Genomic DNA, 21,776 nt, shown 5'->3' on the forward strand with positions numbered 1-21,776 from the left:
TTTTTTCTGTGTCAAAATTCAATATAAGGAAGAATTATCTTGCTGGTCTGTAGTACATTGAAGCAATTAGGGGCTAGTAAATTTGACTGCCCATTAAAATCACCTGGAAAACTTTAAAAACTATTGATGGCTGGGACCTACTTCCAGATTAATAAATTGGTTTAGGGTATGGCTTGGGCATAGGATGTTTCAAAAGCTACACAGGTGATTACAATATGCGGCGAAGTTTGAGAACAATTGCTCTAAAGTCTTGGTACCTAGTGAGAGGTCTGAGGTATAGCAGCATCAGTTTCACCTGGAAGCTTCTTAAAAGGCAAACACTTAGAATGTACCCCATCCCTGCTGAACCAGATTCACATTTTCAGGGGCTCTGATATAACCCATCCAGAGTTATCCATCTATAAAAATAAGGGGCCACAATTGTCTTAGCTTTTTTAGCTCTAAAATTCATATTCCACAACCTAAACAGTATACTGAGAGGCAGTTTTAACCTTATCTAGAATTCTTTATGTGTAAAACCAAGAGACCAAAACCATGCCATCTTCTCCATCTCCACAATTTCGATTCCAAAAGCCTAAGCAAATATAATGCTGAGGAAATTTGTAAAACTGTGTCGTAATTCCATCTTCATACCGTTGTATGCACTTTCTCTTGCCTAGAATTCCTTTCTCCTTTCTCTGTCTTCATTGGTTCCTTAGCTTGAATGAAGGTTGTGATTAGGATCAAATTGCTCAAGATACAAATGATTATAGGAGATGAGAAGACGGGTCAATTAATAAAGCCATGAGGTGAGGAGCGGTTTGTGGAACAAAAGTTCCTAATTAAGACTTTTGAGATAATTTCCAAATAGAACTAACCTGTTACCCAGCTTGCTTTTTATTCAATTAAGTATACTTTGGAACATCATTCAAGCCAGCAAATACATTTCCAATAACATTAATTTCTGATGGTTGTATTAATAGATGCACCAAAATTTACATAATCAATTATCTATCTTTAGAAGATTATTTTCATTCTTTTGGAGACTATAATTATTTAAGACCTAGGTAAAATTCCACTTCCTTTTTGAAGCACACCCTGAAAAATAATGTACCATTTATCTAAAATTCTATTGTTAATATAATCACTACCACAAAGTTTATCTCATTGATTCTTTCTGTAAATACATGTCTATTATTTGTTTTTCCAATTAAACTATGTGTTGTATGTAAAGAATCATATCATGTTCCTTTTCCATTCTCATCTAGTATTTAGTTTTGTAAGTGAATTACATATTGTTAAAATATATATTGGAAACAAAAATAAAATGTCACTAATTTCACAAGAGTACTTATTCACAGCTAGCATACCATTGGCTTTTCTTCCTAATGGAACCTCACCATTATGCAGCTTCTTACATATCTAGGTGAATCACAAGAAGCTGTGCCTTAGGACTCCTACTCTTTTCTTATTGCCGTCTTGAAGCCTTCCAGGCTGATGACAAAACTGCTTTAAATAGCACAGAAACCCTACAGAAAATAAAACCTTGCTCATTAATTTTTATTATGTCAACATTAGACTTATATTCTTTAGCTTCATGTCTGTCATATTTCCCATTACATCTCTACTTTAGTGTTTCACACATAGCCGGCATATAAATGAATTATAAACAGTATGTCAACAAACTATGCAGCAACAAAAAAAAGTTCTAAAATATACCACTGAGCTCAAGATGACATCTGGAAATATAATTTTTCATGTATAGCTCCTATATATACTTTTCTTGATATCTGTATATTTTAAGCCACATATATAATACATAGTTGTTGTAGAAAATACAGATTCAATAAGATGAAACAAGATGTAATATTTGAAATTGCACAACCCAAACACAACTACCGTGAACACTAGCTGCACACCTGTCCAGACCATATGCTGTTAAATGTACATGTACTTTTTTACACAGATGATCACTCTCTCTGCTACATAGCCTGCCTTTTATTCATGTAAGTATACATGAAAACATCACCATGGCAAGCAAATAAATTTATAATAATATTAATTTCTGGTGGTTGCATTAATAGATGTATGAAAATAGGTATAATCAATTACTTGTCTTTGTAAAGTATTTCCACTTTTTGGTTATTATAAACAATTATATGATGAATAATTTTTATCATAAATGAAGTTGCCCAAACATTTCCTTAGAGTAAAAGTCAAGAAGTAGGCTTGTTAATTGCAAAAGTTATGTGCATTTTTAAGGCCTGAGATTAAAAAAAAATTACCAAACGAACATTCAGAAGTTTGTACTAATGTACCCTTTCACCAGGAGTCAGGAGTTGTCTAAATCATCTCATCGGCAGAGCAGCTACCTATATTTTTGGTTATAACATTTATTAAACAGTTACATAGAATGGAATGTGATATAAAAAATAATTGATGCAGCAGGAAAATACTCACATTTGTTTTGAGAGCAAATTTCAGTTTGAAGAGATTGGAACTCATAATATGGTATCTCATGTTTGAATATGGATGTAAGGACACCATCAAGTTCTTCAATGCCATTCTGTTTTCAAGTGAAAAACAATTTTCACTAGGTTAATTATTTACATAGAAACTCATTTTAGTGCAATTTAATGAAAATTTATTAACTGGGGTAAACAATGGCTAATCTTTAGTAACACTGATAACTTTTTAGAAAAAATAAATCAAAGCATAAGTGCCTTGCCTAAAAACCAATTATTAAGGTAACAGAAAAATGGATTCAAGAAATAAAAGTCTCTGCTTTTGGATAAGAAACTATAACTTTGCTCAAATACAAATTTTAAAAGAGAATTACAGTAGGTCAAGGATAACCATGAAATTTGTTTCAATAATAAATTTTGGTAAAATATATTTTGCAGTTTAATAAATGAAATAATAAAATGAATCTTTTTCTTTAACTTAAGGATCAAAAGTCAGATGGTCTTAAGTTACATTATTGCTGTGTCTAAGTGAGGGAAAATATTTATCTTGGCCTTTCTTTTCCCCTGCAGATACAGAGTAACTATATTCTACTTTATTTCCCTAGCTAAGCATTTTGGGAGGAGCCATCCAATATTCAAGTGTTCTACTGCCCATGATATAACCTGTTACAAAGACCAGTATTCTTTTCAAGTTGTGTTTTGTCGTGCTATGACTGGGACCAAATTGCTCAAGACACAGATGTTTATAGCTAAGGAGGTAGGCTAATCAATAAAGTCATGGGATGAGGAGGGAACGGTGGAACAAAAGTTTCTAATTAAGACTTTTGAAAGGATTTCCAAAAATAAAACCAGAAATATTATCAAGATATAGTCGCAAATTAAATAACTGGATTGAAAAAAAGACATTTTTGTTCTTTTATTTCTTAATTTTTCAGAATTCTGGGTGCAAGTAATAAAATGGTTTAGGTCTCCCTGGATTTCTTGAAAGTTGTGCTAAGAAGTGTAAAGAAGGAATGAAAAATCATTTTCTCCACTTGTATCTATGTAATGCAGAACAAAACCCAGCATTCACAAGTATCTAGTAAACACCACAGACTATGCAAAGCCCTTAGCTCTGGAATATATTTTTTAAAAAAAGAAGAAGGGAAAAATGTGACAACAAACTCTGCCTTCCAAAAATTCAGTAATGTAATCACATATGGGCAATGAAGAGTCCCTGGTACCATGTTGAAAGTCACTATGAGTTAGGTATAGTGTGGGCAAAAGGAAACTACCTCAGTTGCACAAAGAAAGAACTGGCCAGCAAAGGCTTTATGGAAGACATGCTCCAAATGGAGATGACCATACACACAAGGAGCATTCTAGACTAAACAAACAAATTGCATATAGGCATGCAGGTATCATATGCATGGCCTGGTTAAGGACACTATGTTTCATAAGAATACAGAAGAATGAGAGATAAAAAGGAAGTGGGTATTTCAGATAGGGCCTTAAACACCTGATAAGTTTGCAATTCATTTTGTACACAATGAGTGATTGTTTCAGGCCTATAATGCTTAATGTGGAAACATTTGCTATGTGAAATTAAACTTATTTAGGTTTCAGCATAATTATGATTGTTTATATGTTGAGTATTTATATTCAGTGCAACCTATCCTATAAATGAAGATGACACAATTTTATATTAGTTCGTATTACTGTTTTAATCTCTTCAGGAAGCCTTTGAAAGAAGCAGTGGGAAAAAAAAAAAAAAAAAAAAAAAAAAAAAAAAAAAAAAAAAAAAAAAAAAAAATAAAAAAAAAAAAATAAAAAAAAAAAAATAAAAAAAATAATAAAAAGCAAAAAAAATTATTGGTAATATGTTCACACTTTATACTAAAGCTAAAAAAATGTGTTTTAGTGATACAAACTGATGAGAGAAATTTTAAATATATGGAAATCATAACATTAGTTTGTAAATTTTCTTTAAAATTTGTGTCAATGGCCTTGACAGTTCTGCATAGCATATTATCTAGCCATTGACATTTTTACATAAGGAGATCCATTCACTATTTCTTCTTAAAAATATACAAAATCTAGTGGATAGAGATTGGTGTGGCATAGAGTTATTACACTCACGTATAAGTTAGGCATAAAATAGCTTCTGGGATTCCTTCCAGATCTGAGATTCTAAAACACAGATGAGAATTCAAAAGAGCAAGAGTTCCCACTAGGAATATGAAAACTACCATTTCTCATGGAGGGTACCACAGCACTTTAACATGAGAAATGCTATAGATAATATAATGAATTTAAAAAATAAAGTAGCAATGTATTCAGAATCAGAAAAAAAGGTCGCTACATAGACAAAGACAATTAGGAAAGAATACAGATAACTCTTAAAATAGTTAGTTGGATCTAATCACTTCTATTTTAATTTAATAATCATACTCATAGTATTATGCTTGCATATCAATAAGTGGTATATAACACAAAACAAAGATGTGAAACATCACAGAAATGGCTGTGAAAAATAATCCCAAGATTTCTCCCTAGAAGACAACCTAACCAAAAATATCTGACTTGAGTAGTTATGCTCCTTTTAAAACTGTGTTTCAAAGACACAATATGCAACATTTCTAAACATTGGCATTGAAATTTTAAAATGACATAAATTAGAATGTTTCTCTCCTTATAATAAATTGTACAACCCAAAGAACATTTGATGAAGCTGATACAATTGTACGAATCTTTCAAAAAGGAAGATTGAAATAAAATAGTATAAAGTTTGCTCATCAAAAATCACATTTATCCTAAGACTTTAGTTAATGAACTTGATGTTAAATTAAGAATAGAATAAAATGACGAAATTATATTAGTGTTATTATTTTGTTATAGAACAAATTAAATACATATCCATAATAAATACATATAAACATACACATATACATGCATACATGCATCTGTATTTATTGAGAATAATGGAAAAAGAAAACAGAAAACAGACTGAGAAATGAAATAGGCAAAAGTCTGGTTAAAAAACAATGCTTTATGTGTATGAAGAAAGTGTTAGACTACTCCCAAGAAAATTTTTTTGTTCCAGATGAGGGAATAAGGGATTGATGAATGTAACTTAAAAATCATTTGCATATGTATTTATAAATCACAACTCTATTTGAATCTCAAACTGTTACATAAATTTACACTTATTTCTGATAAACAAGTTTGTTATTATTAGTATTTCTTCCTAACTAGAAAATATAAATATAATAAAGATATAAATTTTATTTTAAATAATATTCAGAATTACAGACTTGACTTCTGGAAATATGTAGTAGTCCTACTTTCCTTTTTCCTCTCTCTAAATACAAATAAAATGTCCAACTTTCAGTAGAAAACACTTTTTATATGACATATCTGGAAGATTGCAAACCGATTGTAAAGAAATGACCAATAAAAATGCCAACACCAAGAGGACGAAGACGTTAGAATTATCTGTCAAAGGTTTGAAAACAGCTCTGGTAAAAAAAAATAGTTCAGCAAGCAATTATAATCATGCTTGAAACAAATAAAAAATAGAAAGCTTTATCAGGAAAACAGAAATTCTCAGCAAATAAATAGAAGATACAAAGAAGAACCAACTAGAATTTTTAGAACTGAAAATACAAAAATCAAAATTATACCTCACTGGGTAGGCTTAACAGTGACATGAAGAGAACAGAGGAAACAATCAACGAACTTGAAGACAGAACAATAAAAATTACTCAGTCTGAACAATAGGAAGAAAATACACTGAAAGAAATAAGCAGAATTTCAAGCACTTGTAAGACTATAAAGAAAGATTGAACATTCTTGTGATCAGAGTCCCAGGAAGAGATGAGAAACAGGGTGGGGATGAAAAAGTAGACAAGGAAATAATTCCTAGAAACTTTCTGAATTTGGCAAGAGGCATAAACCTATAGACAGAGCAAGCTGTGAAAAGCAAAATCAGGATAAACCCCCCAAATTCCAAGCCAAGACTAATCACAAAACTTCTGGAAACTAAATACAAAGAAAAGATTTTGAAAAAAGTGAAAAATAAATAACACTTTATCTATATGGCAAAAACAATTAGATTGCCAGAAGTAGCTATGAAGGGCAGAAAGAAGTGGCAAAATATTTCTCAAGTGTTAAAAGAAAGGAACTATCAACCCAGAATCTTATGCCCAGCAAAAATACCCTTCAGGACTGAAGAGAAAATCAAAGCATTTCTGCTTTGAAAAACTAAGGGAATCTGTTATCAGCAGATGTGTCCTAAAATAATGGAGAAAGAAAAGTGCTCTAAACCATAAGTGTATAATGAAAGAAGACCTTTTGGAACATCAGAGAGCAAGAACACAGTAAGCAAAAGTATAGGTAAGTATGATAGGCTTTCCTTCTTCTCTGTTCTAACTCATACTTGACAGTTAAAGATAAGGTATAACACTGTCTTATGTGTTCTAAATATATGTGGTCAAAATATCTAAGACATTTATATTATAAATGGGGGTTGGGTAAAAAGAAGTCAAAGGAGATAGGATTTTTATACTTCACTCAAACTGGTAAAATGAAGACAGTACTAGACTATAAGTTTTGTATACATAATATAATACCTACATCAACAACTAAAAAAGTTGTGCAAATAGTTGCACTTAAAATACCAGAGATACATCAAAGTGAATTTCTTTAAAAAGTAAATAGTACATAGGAAAGCAACAACAACAACAAAAAAACAGAAATGAAAACAGAGAGAAAATTTAAAAAAAACAGAGTGGATTTAAAAATATGATTTAACTATATGTTCTCTTTATAATAATAAATAAAATTTATTTATTTTTTATAATAAATAAAATAATAAATAAAATTATCAGGTTTTTATAGTAAATAAAACTATAATAAATACTTTTATAATATTTATAATAAGTAAAATTATCAGGTTGAAAGTAGAAGAATAAAAAAGATATAGCATGCAAAGATTACAAAGAAAAGCAAAAATGGCTATATTAATATCAATAAAATAGACATCAGAGCAAAAAATATTTACAGGAGACAGAAAGGGACATTATATAATGATACAATCAATCCATCAAGAGGACATAGTAATCCTGAATCTGTATGCACCGAAAAACAAAACTTCAAAAAAATGCAAAGGAAAAATGGACAGAACTGAAAGGAGAAACAGACAACTCCACAACGACAGTGGTGACTTACACATCTCTCTTTCTACAATTGGTAGACAGAAAATCAGGAAAAAATAAATTCAAACACAGTATCATCCAATGCTCTAACCAATCAGCATCAATCCACATATATAGACCACTCCATCCAGTAACAGCAGAATACACATTCTTTCCAAGGGTTTGAGAAACTTATACCAAGATAGATCATATCCTCAGACGTAAGACAAATATTAACAAATTTAGAATAATTTAAATCATACAGTGTCATTTCTGACCACATGGAATCAATCTAGAAATCCCTAAGAGAAAGATCATAGGAAAGCGCCCAAACAATAAGAAACCAAACAACATGCTACCTAGTAATCTGTGAGTAAAAAGAAACTGAACGGAATTTTAAAAATACATTAAACTGAATGAAAGCGAAATACAACATATCAAAATTTTTGGAACATAGCTAAAGGAGGGCTGAGAAAATTTTATAATACATTGGAAAAGAGAGAAAGTGTCACATCAATTATCCAGGTTCCTACTTCAAGAATGCATAAAAAGAACATAATAAACTCAAAGCAAGCAGAAGAGAACAATAAATATAACAGCAGAACTCAAAATTTAAAGTATGAAAACAGTGAAGAAAAATTATAGTAACAAGTGATTCTTTTAAAAGATCAAGAAAATTGACAAACTTTTGGCAAGACTTACAAAGAAAAATAGGGATTAAATGCAGATTGCAAATATCACAAATGAAACAAAACATATCAATACAAACCCTGTGGACATCAAAAGAATAAAAAGGAGTACTATGAAAAATTCTACATACATAAGTTTGATAATTTAGATGAAATGAACCAAGTCCTTGAAAAACGCAAACTACCATAACACACAGTCCTTTTCTATATAACCTACAACTATATATCAATGTACTATTATCTAAAAATTAAGTTTAATTAAATACTAACAATCCCCCTAAATATTTATTACACAAAACTGAATTCCTTGAGATATATAGATATTTACATAAAAGCATCCCTTCGAAGTTGGACTTCACTCCTCTCTTTGATGAGGGGTGTGAACACTGAGCATAATGGCATCAAGAGGCTTTCAAAGCATTTTAGGACAGTATTACATAACGTAAATAGTTGGAAAATAGTTCAGATCACTGGAGTACTGTTAAAGGATATATGTTATAGGAATAAGCATGCAATGAACAGATTCAAACAGTTTAACTAATAGTAATAACTACCACATGTGGAGCACTGCTAATGTGCTAGGCTCTATATAATCTGTCTCTAAGTTTTATAACATCTTGCAAGGTAGATTTTTCTAAATGTCTACTTTTATAGAGGTGATAATCATGGCACAAAAATCTCAGTAACACCCAAATTTGCAGAGTTAATAAGTGGTAAATAAAGATTCTAACTTAGATCTTTACATTCTAAAGACACTAAATTTAATCCTACATTCTAATCCTGGAGAGAAGAATAAAATCTGAAATAGTATTTAAGTAAAGAATAAATTATGCTCCCATGGCTTCAAGATGACCACTGCAGTTCCCAACATTACACTGATGTTTAGCCAGAAAGAGGGAGGAAAGTGATGTATGTGGGAGGTGGGGGTACTGGGAGAGGGGGCTACAGCCAACCATATCTATTCTTTTTCTTTGTTTAATCAGAAAAGTAAAAGTTCCAAAGATGTCCCCTTGTGTCTCGTTGAAAACTCTCTCACGTGACATGTCTAACTGCAAGGTTAGTTAAAAATGTTGGAATCTGGTCTTTCTAGCTTCCATAAATGGAGGTAGGCCAAGAAGTATCTAAAAGGAAAGTCAACGGTTGAGCTGAAAACAGCCTTGTTCTTCTTATAACAAATTGTTGTGCTTAAGTTTCACTAGTAAAAGAAAGGTCATCTCGTTTGTTCCTCTGTTCTTAAATGTGTGCCATGAAAGAGAGCCAAAACAGCCATTTAAAGTGAAATCTGATAAATAGTTTACATATCTTTAAAAATATCTTACTGTAGCTTATAAAGAAAATGATAGAAAAAAGAGCAAAGCAAATATTTTCTAGGGTTATGCAAAGATTTTTTTTTTTAAACTTTATACATGCTCAGCTCAAAGCAGTTAATTTAAAATAATAATGTAAATGTATAAATCTAAAAGAGACCTTTCTTTTATCAACTTAATTTTCTGTTTTGAATGAATCATTTCTTTGAATTGCAATATCTGTGGCTATAAATACAAAAACAAACATATAAAACAATGCAAATTATTGTATATGTATTATTGATTAGGTCTTCATATAGTTGTAGAATCTCTTTAAATACTTGCAAGTGGTATTATAACATGAAGAAAATGTGTTTTGAGATTCAAGGAACCTGCAATTAAATGCCTGCTCCAGGACTCATTAGCTATGAATCTCAATAATAATTAACTGACAGAATTTTTTAGAAGTTTAAATGTAAATATTAAATGTAATCTTATAAATGTAGAATGCAAAATTTCCAGTAAAAATTCTATTTTTCTCTAAATACTATTATGTGAACTCTTGGATACAAAAACTCATGAAATGTAACCATGATATAAGAAGAGCATGTAAGTCTAGCAATAAGGAGATGTGACCTCCCAAACTGGCTTTTCCACTGACAAAACATACAGTCTGTTTATTATTTCTAAATTCTTAAATTAAATAACACATAGCTTTTAAATTAGTTAGAATGCAGATTTCGCTTTTGCAATAGAGAGACCCAAAGTGATAGTGGCCTAAACAAGAAAGAAACCCTGGATTTAGGCATCCAGGCCCTTTCTGTCTAGAGTTTCACTGTTATATGTCACCTTCATGGTACAAGAAGGTTCATCCATGACTTCCTTGTTTGAATTCAAACCAGTCAAAAGAAAAAGCCAGTGAGGGAGAGAGCATGACTCCACCCATCTTTTAAGGACATGCTCATAAATTTGCACGTATTGCTTCTACTGACATATCATGCAATTGAGCAACACTTAGTTATATGGCTACACCTAGCTTCAAGGGAGGAAATGCAGTATTTCCATGTGCTCAGATGAACGTTATATTGTGCTGTAAGAAAGGAAAAAAAAATACTGGGGAATGACTAGCATCCCCATCAATCATGAAAAATACATGAACATCATAATTTATGTAAAGACAATCTGATTAAAGTTTTCTTAATACACTTCTGAAGTATTGACTGAAACTTGATTGTGCTGAGTTTTTCAACACGCTCCCCACCCCAATATATTAATTCCTAATGTCAAAAGGTCTCAAAGTTTTAACTTAGAACAGATTGTTTAACTTTGAACAGATTGTTCAACCAAACTTGAACAGATTCTATTAATGGAGATACTTAATGACATTCATAATGTAAGAGACACACCAAAGTGTTTCTATTGTAGGCATTAAATAAAGCATAAGAACCATGCCCTTTCTTACCTTTGCCTCTTTTTAGTAACCATTTTGTAACAAGGTACTGTTAAAGACAGAAGTTTTAAAACAAACATAGCAATAACATACTCAAAACAATGTCTCTCAAAAATGCTTTCTATAAATGATGCCATGATTTATTGAAAATATTTTAAAAATTTCTTTTTTAGTGTGTTTTGGGAGATAGGTTCCAAGCTATGCAACAGAATCCATCTTGCTTATATTCATTTGATTCTTTCCTTTCTGGTCCTTCCCTTCTTTGCTTTGTTGTTTCTGCTTCAGCCAGTAGTCCCATTGCCTCCTCATAAAGGGGTTGTGCCTGTGCTAGTGGCAACTGGAACAAAGGGCTCTAATAAGTGGATCACTTGAAACTGGGTAGGAAACTTAATGTATAAAATTGTTTCACCTACTATTTGCCCAACAAAGTATTTATTGAGCAGCCATGTGTCTTACAGTATCCTTGGTCCTGGAGATAAAACAGAGAACTAAATACAGCCATGTACTGCATAAGAATATTTCGGTCAATGACAGACTTCATATACAACAGCGATTCCAAATTATAAGAGCTGCCTATGAATGCACCTTTTAAAAATATTTTATATTATATTTTTATTGTATTTTCTATGTTTAGATATGTTCAGATATACAACTACTTCCTATTGTATTATAGTTGCCTACACTATTCAGTACAGTAATATTCTATACAGGTTTGTGGTCTAGAAGCAACAGGCTATACTAGGCCTAGGTGTGTAGTAGGCTATACTCCTAGCCTAGGTTTGGATAAGTACACTGAGTGATGTTTGCACGTAGTGATGTTTGCACAATGATGAAATTGCTTAACAATGCATTTCTCAGAACATGTTCCCATTGTTAGCCAAAGCACAACTGTAGATAGTATCTTTGCCCTTATTGACCGAGGTAATGAAAGGCAGGCATTAATTTGAGAAATGTCACACACATAGATGTCAAATTAGAATGTGATCAGTTTTACAAAGAGATATACAGGGAGTTGTGTAAGATGAGGGAAGGATTCACTGAGGAAGAGATACTAGAATAAAGAATTTAGAGGAGCAATTAGAATTAACTAGGTGAAAATAGTGAGAATAAAGGGGGAACTGGAAAAGTGCTTCAGTTAGATAGAGGAACACATGCAAAATTCCCTGCAGTAGACTGCGTGGCATGGTCCAGGAGCTAAGTAGACAGTGTGCCTGGAATACACAGGGAGAGGTAGAAAAGTGAGATTAAACTGGAGAGAAGGAGAAGCGACAGTCTCTGCAGGGCTACGTGGCTCATGTCAAATATTTTAATTCACCCCAAAATTGGAATCCATTGAAATGTTGGAGCAGAATTACATGCTGAGAACTTCCTTTTTAAAAGAACCTCCCAGGACGGGCGCGGTAGCTCACTCCTGTAATCATGGGAAGCCGAGGCCTGTGGATCACCTGAGATGAGGCGTTCCAGACCAGCCTGCCAACATGACGAAACCCCGTCTCTATTAAAAATACAAAAATTAGCCGGCCGTGGAGCCAGGGGCCTGTAATCCCAGCTACTCGGGAGGCTGAGGCAGGAGAATCGCTTGAACAGGAAGGGGAGAGGGCACAGAGGTTGCAGTGAGCCCAGATCGCGCCACTGCACTCCAGCCTGAGCGACAAGAGTGAAACTCCGTCTCAGAAAACAAAACAAAACAAAATAAAACAAAACAAAACAAACAAAACTCCCAGACTATGAATTTGAGATAGTAGGAGGTGTGCAAGAACTTATGGTGGAAGACCAATAAAGAGGCTATTATAATAGTTTAGGCAAAAGAAAAAGCGATGGACTAAAGTGTTAGAACTGTCAAGATACAAAGCGAAGTGGCCAATATTTAGTAAGTAACATTGATATGTATTAGTGTGGATTGAATTTGTAGAGTAAGGATGTAAGAAGGTATTAAGGAGACTCTTATGTTTGCGGTTTTTAAACTGGATTGATGATGATGCATTTCCTGAGTTAGAGAGCACTGAAAAAATGGGGTTTAAAAGGAAACCACATTTGGAATATATCTTAAGAATTAATGAGATAACATGCAGAGGGAATATTTATTAAGGAATAAAGAGAGTCAAAGAATCAAAACTTGACCAGTTAGGAACTTTATTTTGTAGGTCAGAGAATAAAGAAACTACAAAGAATACTGAAAAGGAAGCACCATGGAAGTGAAAGGAAAACCAGGAAAAAATGGCTCATGGAAGCGAAGAAAACAAAACAAAACAAAAAAATTGAATCAGGACAGTAACTTTGGTCAAAGGTGTTAATTGCTGCTGAAAACTCAAGTTAAATTGACATGAAAAACGTCCATTGCATTTGTTAGGAAAGACTTGAGCATAATTGATGCATACTTGTTTGTGTTTTGCTACCTAAGGTACCAAGGTTAACAAAATTAAATGGCTGACCTATAGGGAATTGGTGGGGAAGCATTCTTAGAAGTTACATTTTCCTTTTCAAATATTGCTTTTACTTATTTCCTATGTCTTGATTTGGTTTACTGTAAAAGCATAATTTAAGAATTCCAAAGAGAGTTCAGAGTTTTCAAATGATATATCTACTTTATTTCTTTATCTTATTATTGATACTGTACTATAACTGTTATTAGTACAGAGGACCACAAGATTGCATGGTGACTTTTAGAAAATACAAGCAACCATATTTTTGGCACAGGAATTTTTCAGTCTTCTAATTTCCAAAAAGTTATTGATGATTTGAGGTTTGTTCCTATCAGAAGCAGATCCTCTAATTTTCTCTAATTATCTCATTATGAATAGTAGTCATAAAGAAACATTATTAACTGTGTTTGACTTGTGCTTTGTGTTTCTGGATTGTTTTAAAACGTTTCTTCTGGTTAAAGACATGAGCCCTCTAAAGAAGCAGGTAGTAAAAGCAGAGCCTTCCCTTGAATGGGGTTGGTTACAGGCAGCACTCACATCAGCACACAGTCATCCTCCGCAGTGGTGATCAAAGCCAACCTCAGCCAGTGAGACAGGGCTACATAAGAAGCATGAAGATGCTTTAGTTTGGAATAAATAGAAAGTGAAGAGAGTATTTATTGCCACTGAATGAAAAGAAACTATAAATTAATAAGTCGTTAGTGAAATATATTCTTAACAGTAGCTAAATAGAAGTTAAAATATGGGGGCAATAACTATGAAAACAGACTGAGATGGCTTATAAGGTTTAAAAAATTGTAGAGAATCAATAGTAAGGGTATTAATGGCTAAGTAATTGTACTCAGAACTACATATTGTCTTATCACAACAGCTAGTATATCTGCTGTTAAAGTTAACCAATTTATTATTTTTTAATAAATGTATAAGTGTACTAAGTGGTATGTTCCTGTCTAGTTCAATGATTTGTAACTGAAGTGAATATAATCATTAAATCTGAACTACCCCAATTTGGAATTATTTTCCCTTGAATATTATTACAAGTGGAAACGCAGCACAAAAGATATGTCACTTATGTTATCAGTAAAATACAAGTTTCAATAGATATGCCTTATTCTTATTGATCCATTCTAATAAGGGACACAAATAATATGAAAAAGTGAATCCAGAATTAAATCTCCAAACTGCATTTTATTGACTGTTCTTTCTCCAGTCATCTCAAACCTTCCATCAGGAATATGGAACGAGTAATAAAAGTGATGGACAACACATGGAACTCGAATGATTTGCTTCCTCTTTGGATGAAGAGCTAAGAAGAAATGCAAATAAAAGTGAAATAAAGCATACACAGAGTGCCCACATATTTGCAAGTCAATCTTCCAGAATAGAGAGTGGTTGTAATTCCCAATCTAAGAATTTTCTTGGCATAGAATTATGGAATACTTGAGTTGAAAGTGATCTTGGTGATAATATATTCTAGCGTCTTCATTGTACACATAAGGACATTCCTTTAGCCCTAAGGAAACAGAGCTTCCATGAAGTAAGTGACTGCTGATTTTGTAAAATAATCTAATTCTTGCTCCTGCCTCATTCAGAACTAATGCACCTATGCCATGCAGCCACTTTCCATTAAAGGGAAAGGAAAAACAATATGCAGTCTTTTGAAAGAGTGGTACTATCTCAGGCCTTTTTGAATAGCAAGTATTTCCTTAAAGGTAGGACTGGAATTGTATGCTGTTAAAAGTCAGTAAAGAAATGTATTAACATGGTGTATTACTGAGGTAGAAAATGAAGAAAAGCTTACAGAATAAGTTCTTAATTTTTCTAGTATCTGACACTTATTAGAGTTCAACACTTTCTTAAGCATCAGATCATTTATTCAATTTCATAAATAAAAAACAGTATTTTAAGAGGGTAACTTTCATTTCACTTTCTATCTTTATTTTTTGTTTTGTTTTTCAACTTTTAAACTTTGATATCTGTGGGTACATAGTAGGTATATATATTTATGGGGTACATGAGATGTTTTGATACAGGTAGACAATGTGTAATAATCACATCATGTAAAATGGGGTATCCATCCCCTCAAGCATTTATCCTTTGTGTTACAAACAATCCAATGATACTTTTTTAGTTACTTTAAAATGTACAACAAAATTACTATTGACTATAATCACTCTGTTGTGTTATCAAATATTAGGTCTTATTCATTCTTCTTTTTTTTTCTTGGACGCATTAACCATCCCCACCTCCCGCACCCAAACCCCCACTAACCATTCCAGCCTCTGGTAACCATCCTGCTATTCTCAAGCTCCAAGAGTTCAATCATTTTGAATATTAAATCAATATATATAAATGAGAACATGTGATGTTTGTCTTTCTGTGCCTGATTTAATTCACTAAGCATACTGTCCTCCAGTTCTATCCATTTTGTTGCAAATGAGAGGATCTCATTCTATTCTGTGGCTGAATAGTACTCCCTTGTGTATAAGTACAACATTTTCTTTATCCATTCATTTACTGATGGACACTTAGGTTTCTTCCAAATTTTGGCTATTTTGAACAGTGTTGCAACAAACATGGGAGTGCAGATATCTCTTTGATATACTGATTTCCTTTCTTTTGGGTGTACACCCAGCAGTGTGATTACTGGATCACATGATGGCTTAACTTTTAGTTTCTTAAGGAACCTCCAAACTCCATAGTGATTGTACTAATTTCCCTTCCAACAAACAGGTTTCTTCACATCCTCACCAGCATTTGTTATTGCCTGTCTTTTGGATATAAGCTATTTTAACTGGGGTGAGATGATATTTGATTTGCACTTCTCTAATGATTAATGATGTTAAGCACTTTTCTGTATGCCTGTTTGCCATTTGTATATCTTCTTTTGAGAAATGTCTATTTAGATTTTTTGCCCTTTTTTTAAAAAAAATTGGATTACTAGATTTTTTTTTCTATAGAGTTGTTTGAGCTCCTTATATATCCTGGTTATTAATCCCTTGTTAGATAGGTTGTTTGCAAATATTTTCTCCCATACTGTGAGTAGTCTCTTCACCTTGTTGATTGTTTCCTTTGCTGTGCAGAAACTTTTTAACTCAATATTATTGTATTTGTCCATTTTTGCTTTGGTTGCCTGTGCTTGTCAGATATTTGTCAAGAAATTTTTGCACAAACCGATGTCCTGGAGAGTTGTTCCAATGTTTTCTTTCAGTAGTTTCAGAGTATGAGGTCTTTTTTGGCACCTTTGTCAAAAATGAGTTCACTGTAGGTGTTTGGATTTGTTATGGGTTCTCTATTCTGTTGCTTTGGTCTATGTACCTGTTTTAATGCCAGTATCATGCTGTTTTTGTTATTTACTATAGCTCTGTAGTATATTTGAATTCAGGTAATGTTATTTATCCAATTTCTTTTGCTTAGAGTTGCTTTGACTATTCTGAATCTTTCGTGGTGGGTGCTCCTGTATTGGGTGCATATATATTTAGGATAGTTAACTCTTCCTGAAGAATTGATCCCTTTACCATTATGTAATGGCCTTCTTTGTCTCTTTTGATCTTTGATGGTTTAAAGTCTGTTTTATCAGAGACTAGGATTGCAACCCCTGCTTTTTTTTGTTTGTTTGTTTTCCATTTCCTTGGTAGATCTTCTTCCATCCCTTTATTTTGAGCCTACGTGTATCTCTGCATGTGAGATGGGTCTCCTGAATACAGCAAACTGATGGGTCTTGACTCTTTATCCAGTTTGCCAGTCTGTGTCTTTTAATTGAACCATTTAGTCCATTTACATTTAAGGTTAATATTGTTATGTGTGAACTTGATCCTGTCATTGTGATATTACTTGGTTATTGTGCTCGTTAGTTGATGCAGTTTCTTCCTAGCATTGATGGACTTTACATGTTGGCATGTTTTTGCAATGGCTGGTACCAGTTGTTCCTTTCCATGTTTAGTGCTTCCTTCAGGATCTCTTGTAGGGCAGGCCTGGTGGTGACAAAATCTCTAAGCATTTGCTTGTCTGTAAAGGATTTTATTTTTCCTTCACTTATGAAACTTAGTTTGTCTGGATATGAAATTCTGGGTTGAAAATTCTTTTCTTGAAGAATCTTGAATATTGGCCGCCACTCTCTTCTGGCTTGGAGAGTTTCTGCCAAGAGATCTGCTGTTAGTCTGATGGGCTTTCTTTTGTGGGTAACCCGACCTTTCTCTCTGGCTGCCCTTAACATTTTTTCCTTCATTTCAACTTTGGTGAATCTGACAATTATGTGTCTCTGAGTTGCTTTTCTCAAGGAGTATCTTTGTGGCGTTCTCTGTATTTCCTGAATTTGAATGTGGGCCTGACTTACTAGGTTGGGGAAGTTCTCCTGGATGATATCCTGCAAAGTGTTTTCCAGCTTGGTTCCATTTTCGCCGTCACATTCAGGCACACCAATCAGACGTAGATTTGGTCTTTTCACATAATCACTTATTTCTTGGTGGCTTGTTCATTTCTTTTTACTCTTTTTTCTCTACTCTTCTCACTTCATTTCATTCATTTGATCTTCAATCACTGATACTCTTTCTTCCAGTTGATTGAGTTGGTTACTGAAGCTTGTGCATTTGTCATGTAGTTCTCGTGTTATGGTTTTCATCTCTATCAGTGTTATGGTTTTCATCTCTATCAGTTCTTTTAAGGACTTCTCTACATTAGGTATTCTAGTTAGCCATTCGTCAAATCTTATTTCAAAGTTTTTAGTTTCTTTGTGCTGGGTACGTAGTTCCTCCTTTAGCTCTGAGGTGTTTGATCAACCGAAGCCTTGTTCTGTCAACTTGTCAAAGTCGTTCTTTGACGTTCAGGAGACTTCCCAGTATCTCTCAGTGGGAAGAATCGCCTGAAGAATTCCTTAAGGGAGACAACTGCTAACATCTAAGCTTTAATTCAATGAAGAAATTAACCTTTCAGGCAACTATTAACAGAGAAGCACAGGGAGAAATTCCTCACAATGAGAGTTCCGTAAGTGTACCTTTCCTCATTTGAAACCCTTCTGGCTTTACATTGTATCAAATATTTGCAGGCAGCAAATCAAAGATTGAATAATACATGCAATTTAATAAAAACAGAAGTGTACCTGACATGAAGATGAAAGTAATATTTCAATATGTGTAAAGTAAAATATGCAAAAGGATAAATACATGCAAAACAAAGATACCTTTTTACTAATAAGCAATATAACCAAGAATTATTTGGTATCATTTCAAAAATCTTTTACTGATGGGTGCACCCAAGATGGCCAAATAGGAACAGCTCCAGCTTCCAGCTCCCAGCGTGAGTGACACAGAAGATGGGTGATTTCTGCATTTTCAACTGAGGTGTCGGGTTCATCTCACTGGGGCATGTTGGACATTGATGCTGGCCCTTGGGTGCACCCGACCAGTGAGAGCTGAAGCAGGGCGAGACATCGTGTCACCTGGGAAGCACAAGGGGGAAGGGAATTCCTTTTCCTAGGCAAGGGAAACTGAGACACATAACACCTGGAAAATGTGGTAACTCCCACCCTAATACTGTGCTTTACCAAGGGTCTTAGGAAACCACACACCAGGGGATTATATCCCATGCCTGGCCCAGAGGGTACCACGCCCATAGGGCCTCCCTCATTGCTAGTACAGCAGTCTGAGATCTTACTGCAAGGCAGCAGCCAGTCTGGGGGAGGGCACCCGCCATTGCTGAGGTTAAGTAGGTAAACAAAGCCACCCGGAAGCTCGTACTGGGTGGAGCCCACCACAGCTCAAGGAGGCCTGCCTGCCTCTGTGGACTCCATCTCTGGGGACAGGGCATAGCTAAAAAAAAGCAGCAGAAACCTCTGAAGATGTAAATGTCCCTGTCTGACATATTTGAAGAGAGCAGTGGTTTTCGCAGCACAGAGGTTGAGATCTGAGAACGGACAGACCGCCTGCTCAAGCAGGTCCCTGACCCCTGAGTAGCCTAACTGGGAGAGATGCCCCACTAGGTGCAGACCGACACCTCACACCTCACATGGCTGGGTACACCTCTGAGACGAAGCTTCCAGAGCAAGAATCAGACAGCAACACTTGCTGTTCAGCAATATTCTATCTTCAGCAGCCTCTGCTGCTGATACCCAGGCAAACAGAGTCTGGAGTGGACCTCAAGCAAACTCCAACAGACCTGCAGCTGAGGGTCCTGACTGTTAGAAGGAAAACTAACAAACAGAAAGGACACCCACACCAAAACCCCATCAGTATGTCACCATCATCAAACACCAAAGGCAGATAAAACCACAAAGATGGGGAAAAAGCAGTGCAGAAAACCCAGAAATTCAAAAAATAAGAGCGCATCTCCCCTTCCAAAGGAACACAGCTCATTACCTGTAACGGAACAAAGCTGGACAGGAATGACTTTGACGAGTTGACAGAACAAGGCTTCAGTCGATCAAACTTCTCAGAGCTAAAGGAGGAACTCCGTACCCAGTGCAAAGGAACTAAAAACCTTGAAACAAGAATGGAAGAATGGATAACTAGAAAAACCAATGCAGAGAAGTCCATAAACGAACTGATAGAGATGAAAACCATGACATGAAAACTATGTGACAACTGCACAAGCTTCAGTAACTGACTCGATCAAATGGAAGAAAGAGTATCAATGATTGTAGATCAAATGAATGAAATTAAGCGAGAAGAGAAGTGTAGAGAAAAAAGAGTAAAAAGAAATGAACAAAGGCCCAGATTCATGAAGTAAGTCCTTAGAGACCTACAAAGAGACTTAGACTACCATACAATAATATTGAGAGACTTTTAACACCCCACTGTCCACATTAGACAGATCGAGACAGAAAGTTAACAACGATATCCAGGAATTGAACTCAGCTCTGCACCAAGCAGACCTAATAGAGATCTATAGAACTCTCCACCCCAAATCAACAGAATATACATTCTTCTCAGCACCACATCACACTTATTGCAAAATTGACCACATAGTTGGAAGTAAATGACTTCTCAGCAAATGTAAAAGAACAGAAGTTATAACAAACTGTCTCTCAGACCACAGTGCAATTAAACTAGAACTCAGGACTAAGAAACTCACTCAAAACCACTCAACTACATGGAAATTGAACAACCTGCTCATGATAGAATACTGGGTACATAACAAAATGAAGGCAGAAAGAAAGATGTTCTTTGAAACCAATGAGAACAAACATACAACATACCAGAATCTCTGGGACAAATTGAAAGCAGTGTGTAGACAGAAATTTATAGCACTAAATGCTCACAAGAGAAATCAGGAAAGATCTAAAATTGACACCCTAACATCACAATTAAAAGAACTAGAGAAGCAAGAGCAAACACACTCAAAAGCTAGCAGAAGGCAAGAAATAACTAAGATCACAGCAGAACTGAAGGAGATAGAGACACAAAAAAAAACCCTCCAAAAAATCAATGAATCCAGGAGTTGGTTTTTTGAAAAGATCAACAAAATTGATAGACCACTAGCATGACTAATAAAGAAGAAAAGAGAGAAGAATTAAATAGACGCAATAAAAAATGATAAGGGGATATCACCACCACCCCCACAGAAATACAACCTACCATCAGAGAATACTTAAAACACCTGTATGCAAATAAACTAGAAAACCTGGAAGAAATGAATAAATTCCAGGACACATACACTCTCCCAAGACTAAACCAGGAAGAAGTTGAATCCCTGAATAGACCAATAGCAGGCTCTGAAATTGAGGCAATAATTAATAGCCTGCCAACCAAAAAAAATCCAGGAAAAGATGGATTCACAGCCAAATTCTACCAGAGGTACAAGGAGAAGCTGGTACCATTCCTTCAGAAACTATTCCAATCAATAGAAAAAGAGGGAATCCTCCCTAACTCATTTTATGAGGCTAACATCGTCCTGATACCAAAGCCTGACAGAGATACAACAAAAAAGGGAATTTTAGACCAATATGCCTGATGAAGATTGATGCAAAAACCCTCAATAAAATACTAGCCAACCGAATCCAGCAGCACATCAAATAGCTTATCCACCATGATCAAGTGAGCTTCATCCCTGGGATGCAAGGCTGGTTCAACATTCGCAAATCAATAAACATAATCCAGCATATAAACAGAACCAAAGGCAAAAACCACATGATTATCTCAATAGTTGCAGAAAAGGCCTTTGACAAAATTCAACAGCACTTCATGCTAAAAACTCTCAATAAATTCGGTATTGATGGAATGTATCTCAAAATAATAAGAGCTATTTATGATAAACCCATAGTCAATATCATATTGAATGGGCAACAAGTGGAAGCATTTTCTTTGAAAACCGGCA

General features: G+C 34.3%; 1 protein-coding gene across 3 annotated transcripts in view; it reads right to left on the bottom strand.

Moving 5' to 3' along the window:
- Positions 1-21,776, bottom strand: part of BANK1 (B cell scaffold protein with ankyrin repeats 1) — a 315,067-nt gene that overhangs the window by 207,612 nt on the left and 85,679 nt on the right. For all 3 annotated transcript variants that reach the window (XM_050791915.1, XM_050791913.1, XM_050791914.1), the window contains exon 6: positions 2,440-2,545. In XM_050791915.1, coding sequence (XP_050647872.1) covers positions 2,440-2,545 — 106 coding nt within the window. The remainder of the gene's footprint in view (positions 1-2,439; positions 2,546-21,776) is intronic.

The sequence above is a fragment of the Macaca thibetana genome, chromosome 5 (assembly GCF_024542745.1).
Source record: "Macaca thibetana thibetana isolate TM-01 chromosome 5, ASM2454274v1, whole genome shotgun sequence".
NCBI lineage: Eukaryota > Metazoa > Chordata > Mammalia > Primates > Cercopithecidae > Macaca > Macaca thibetana.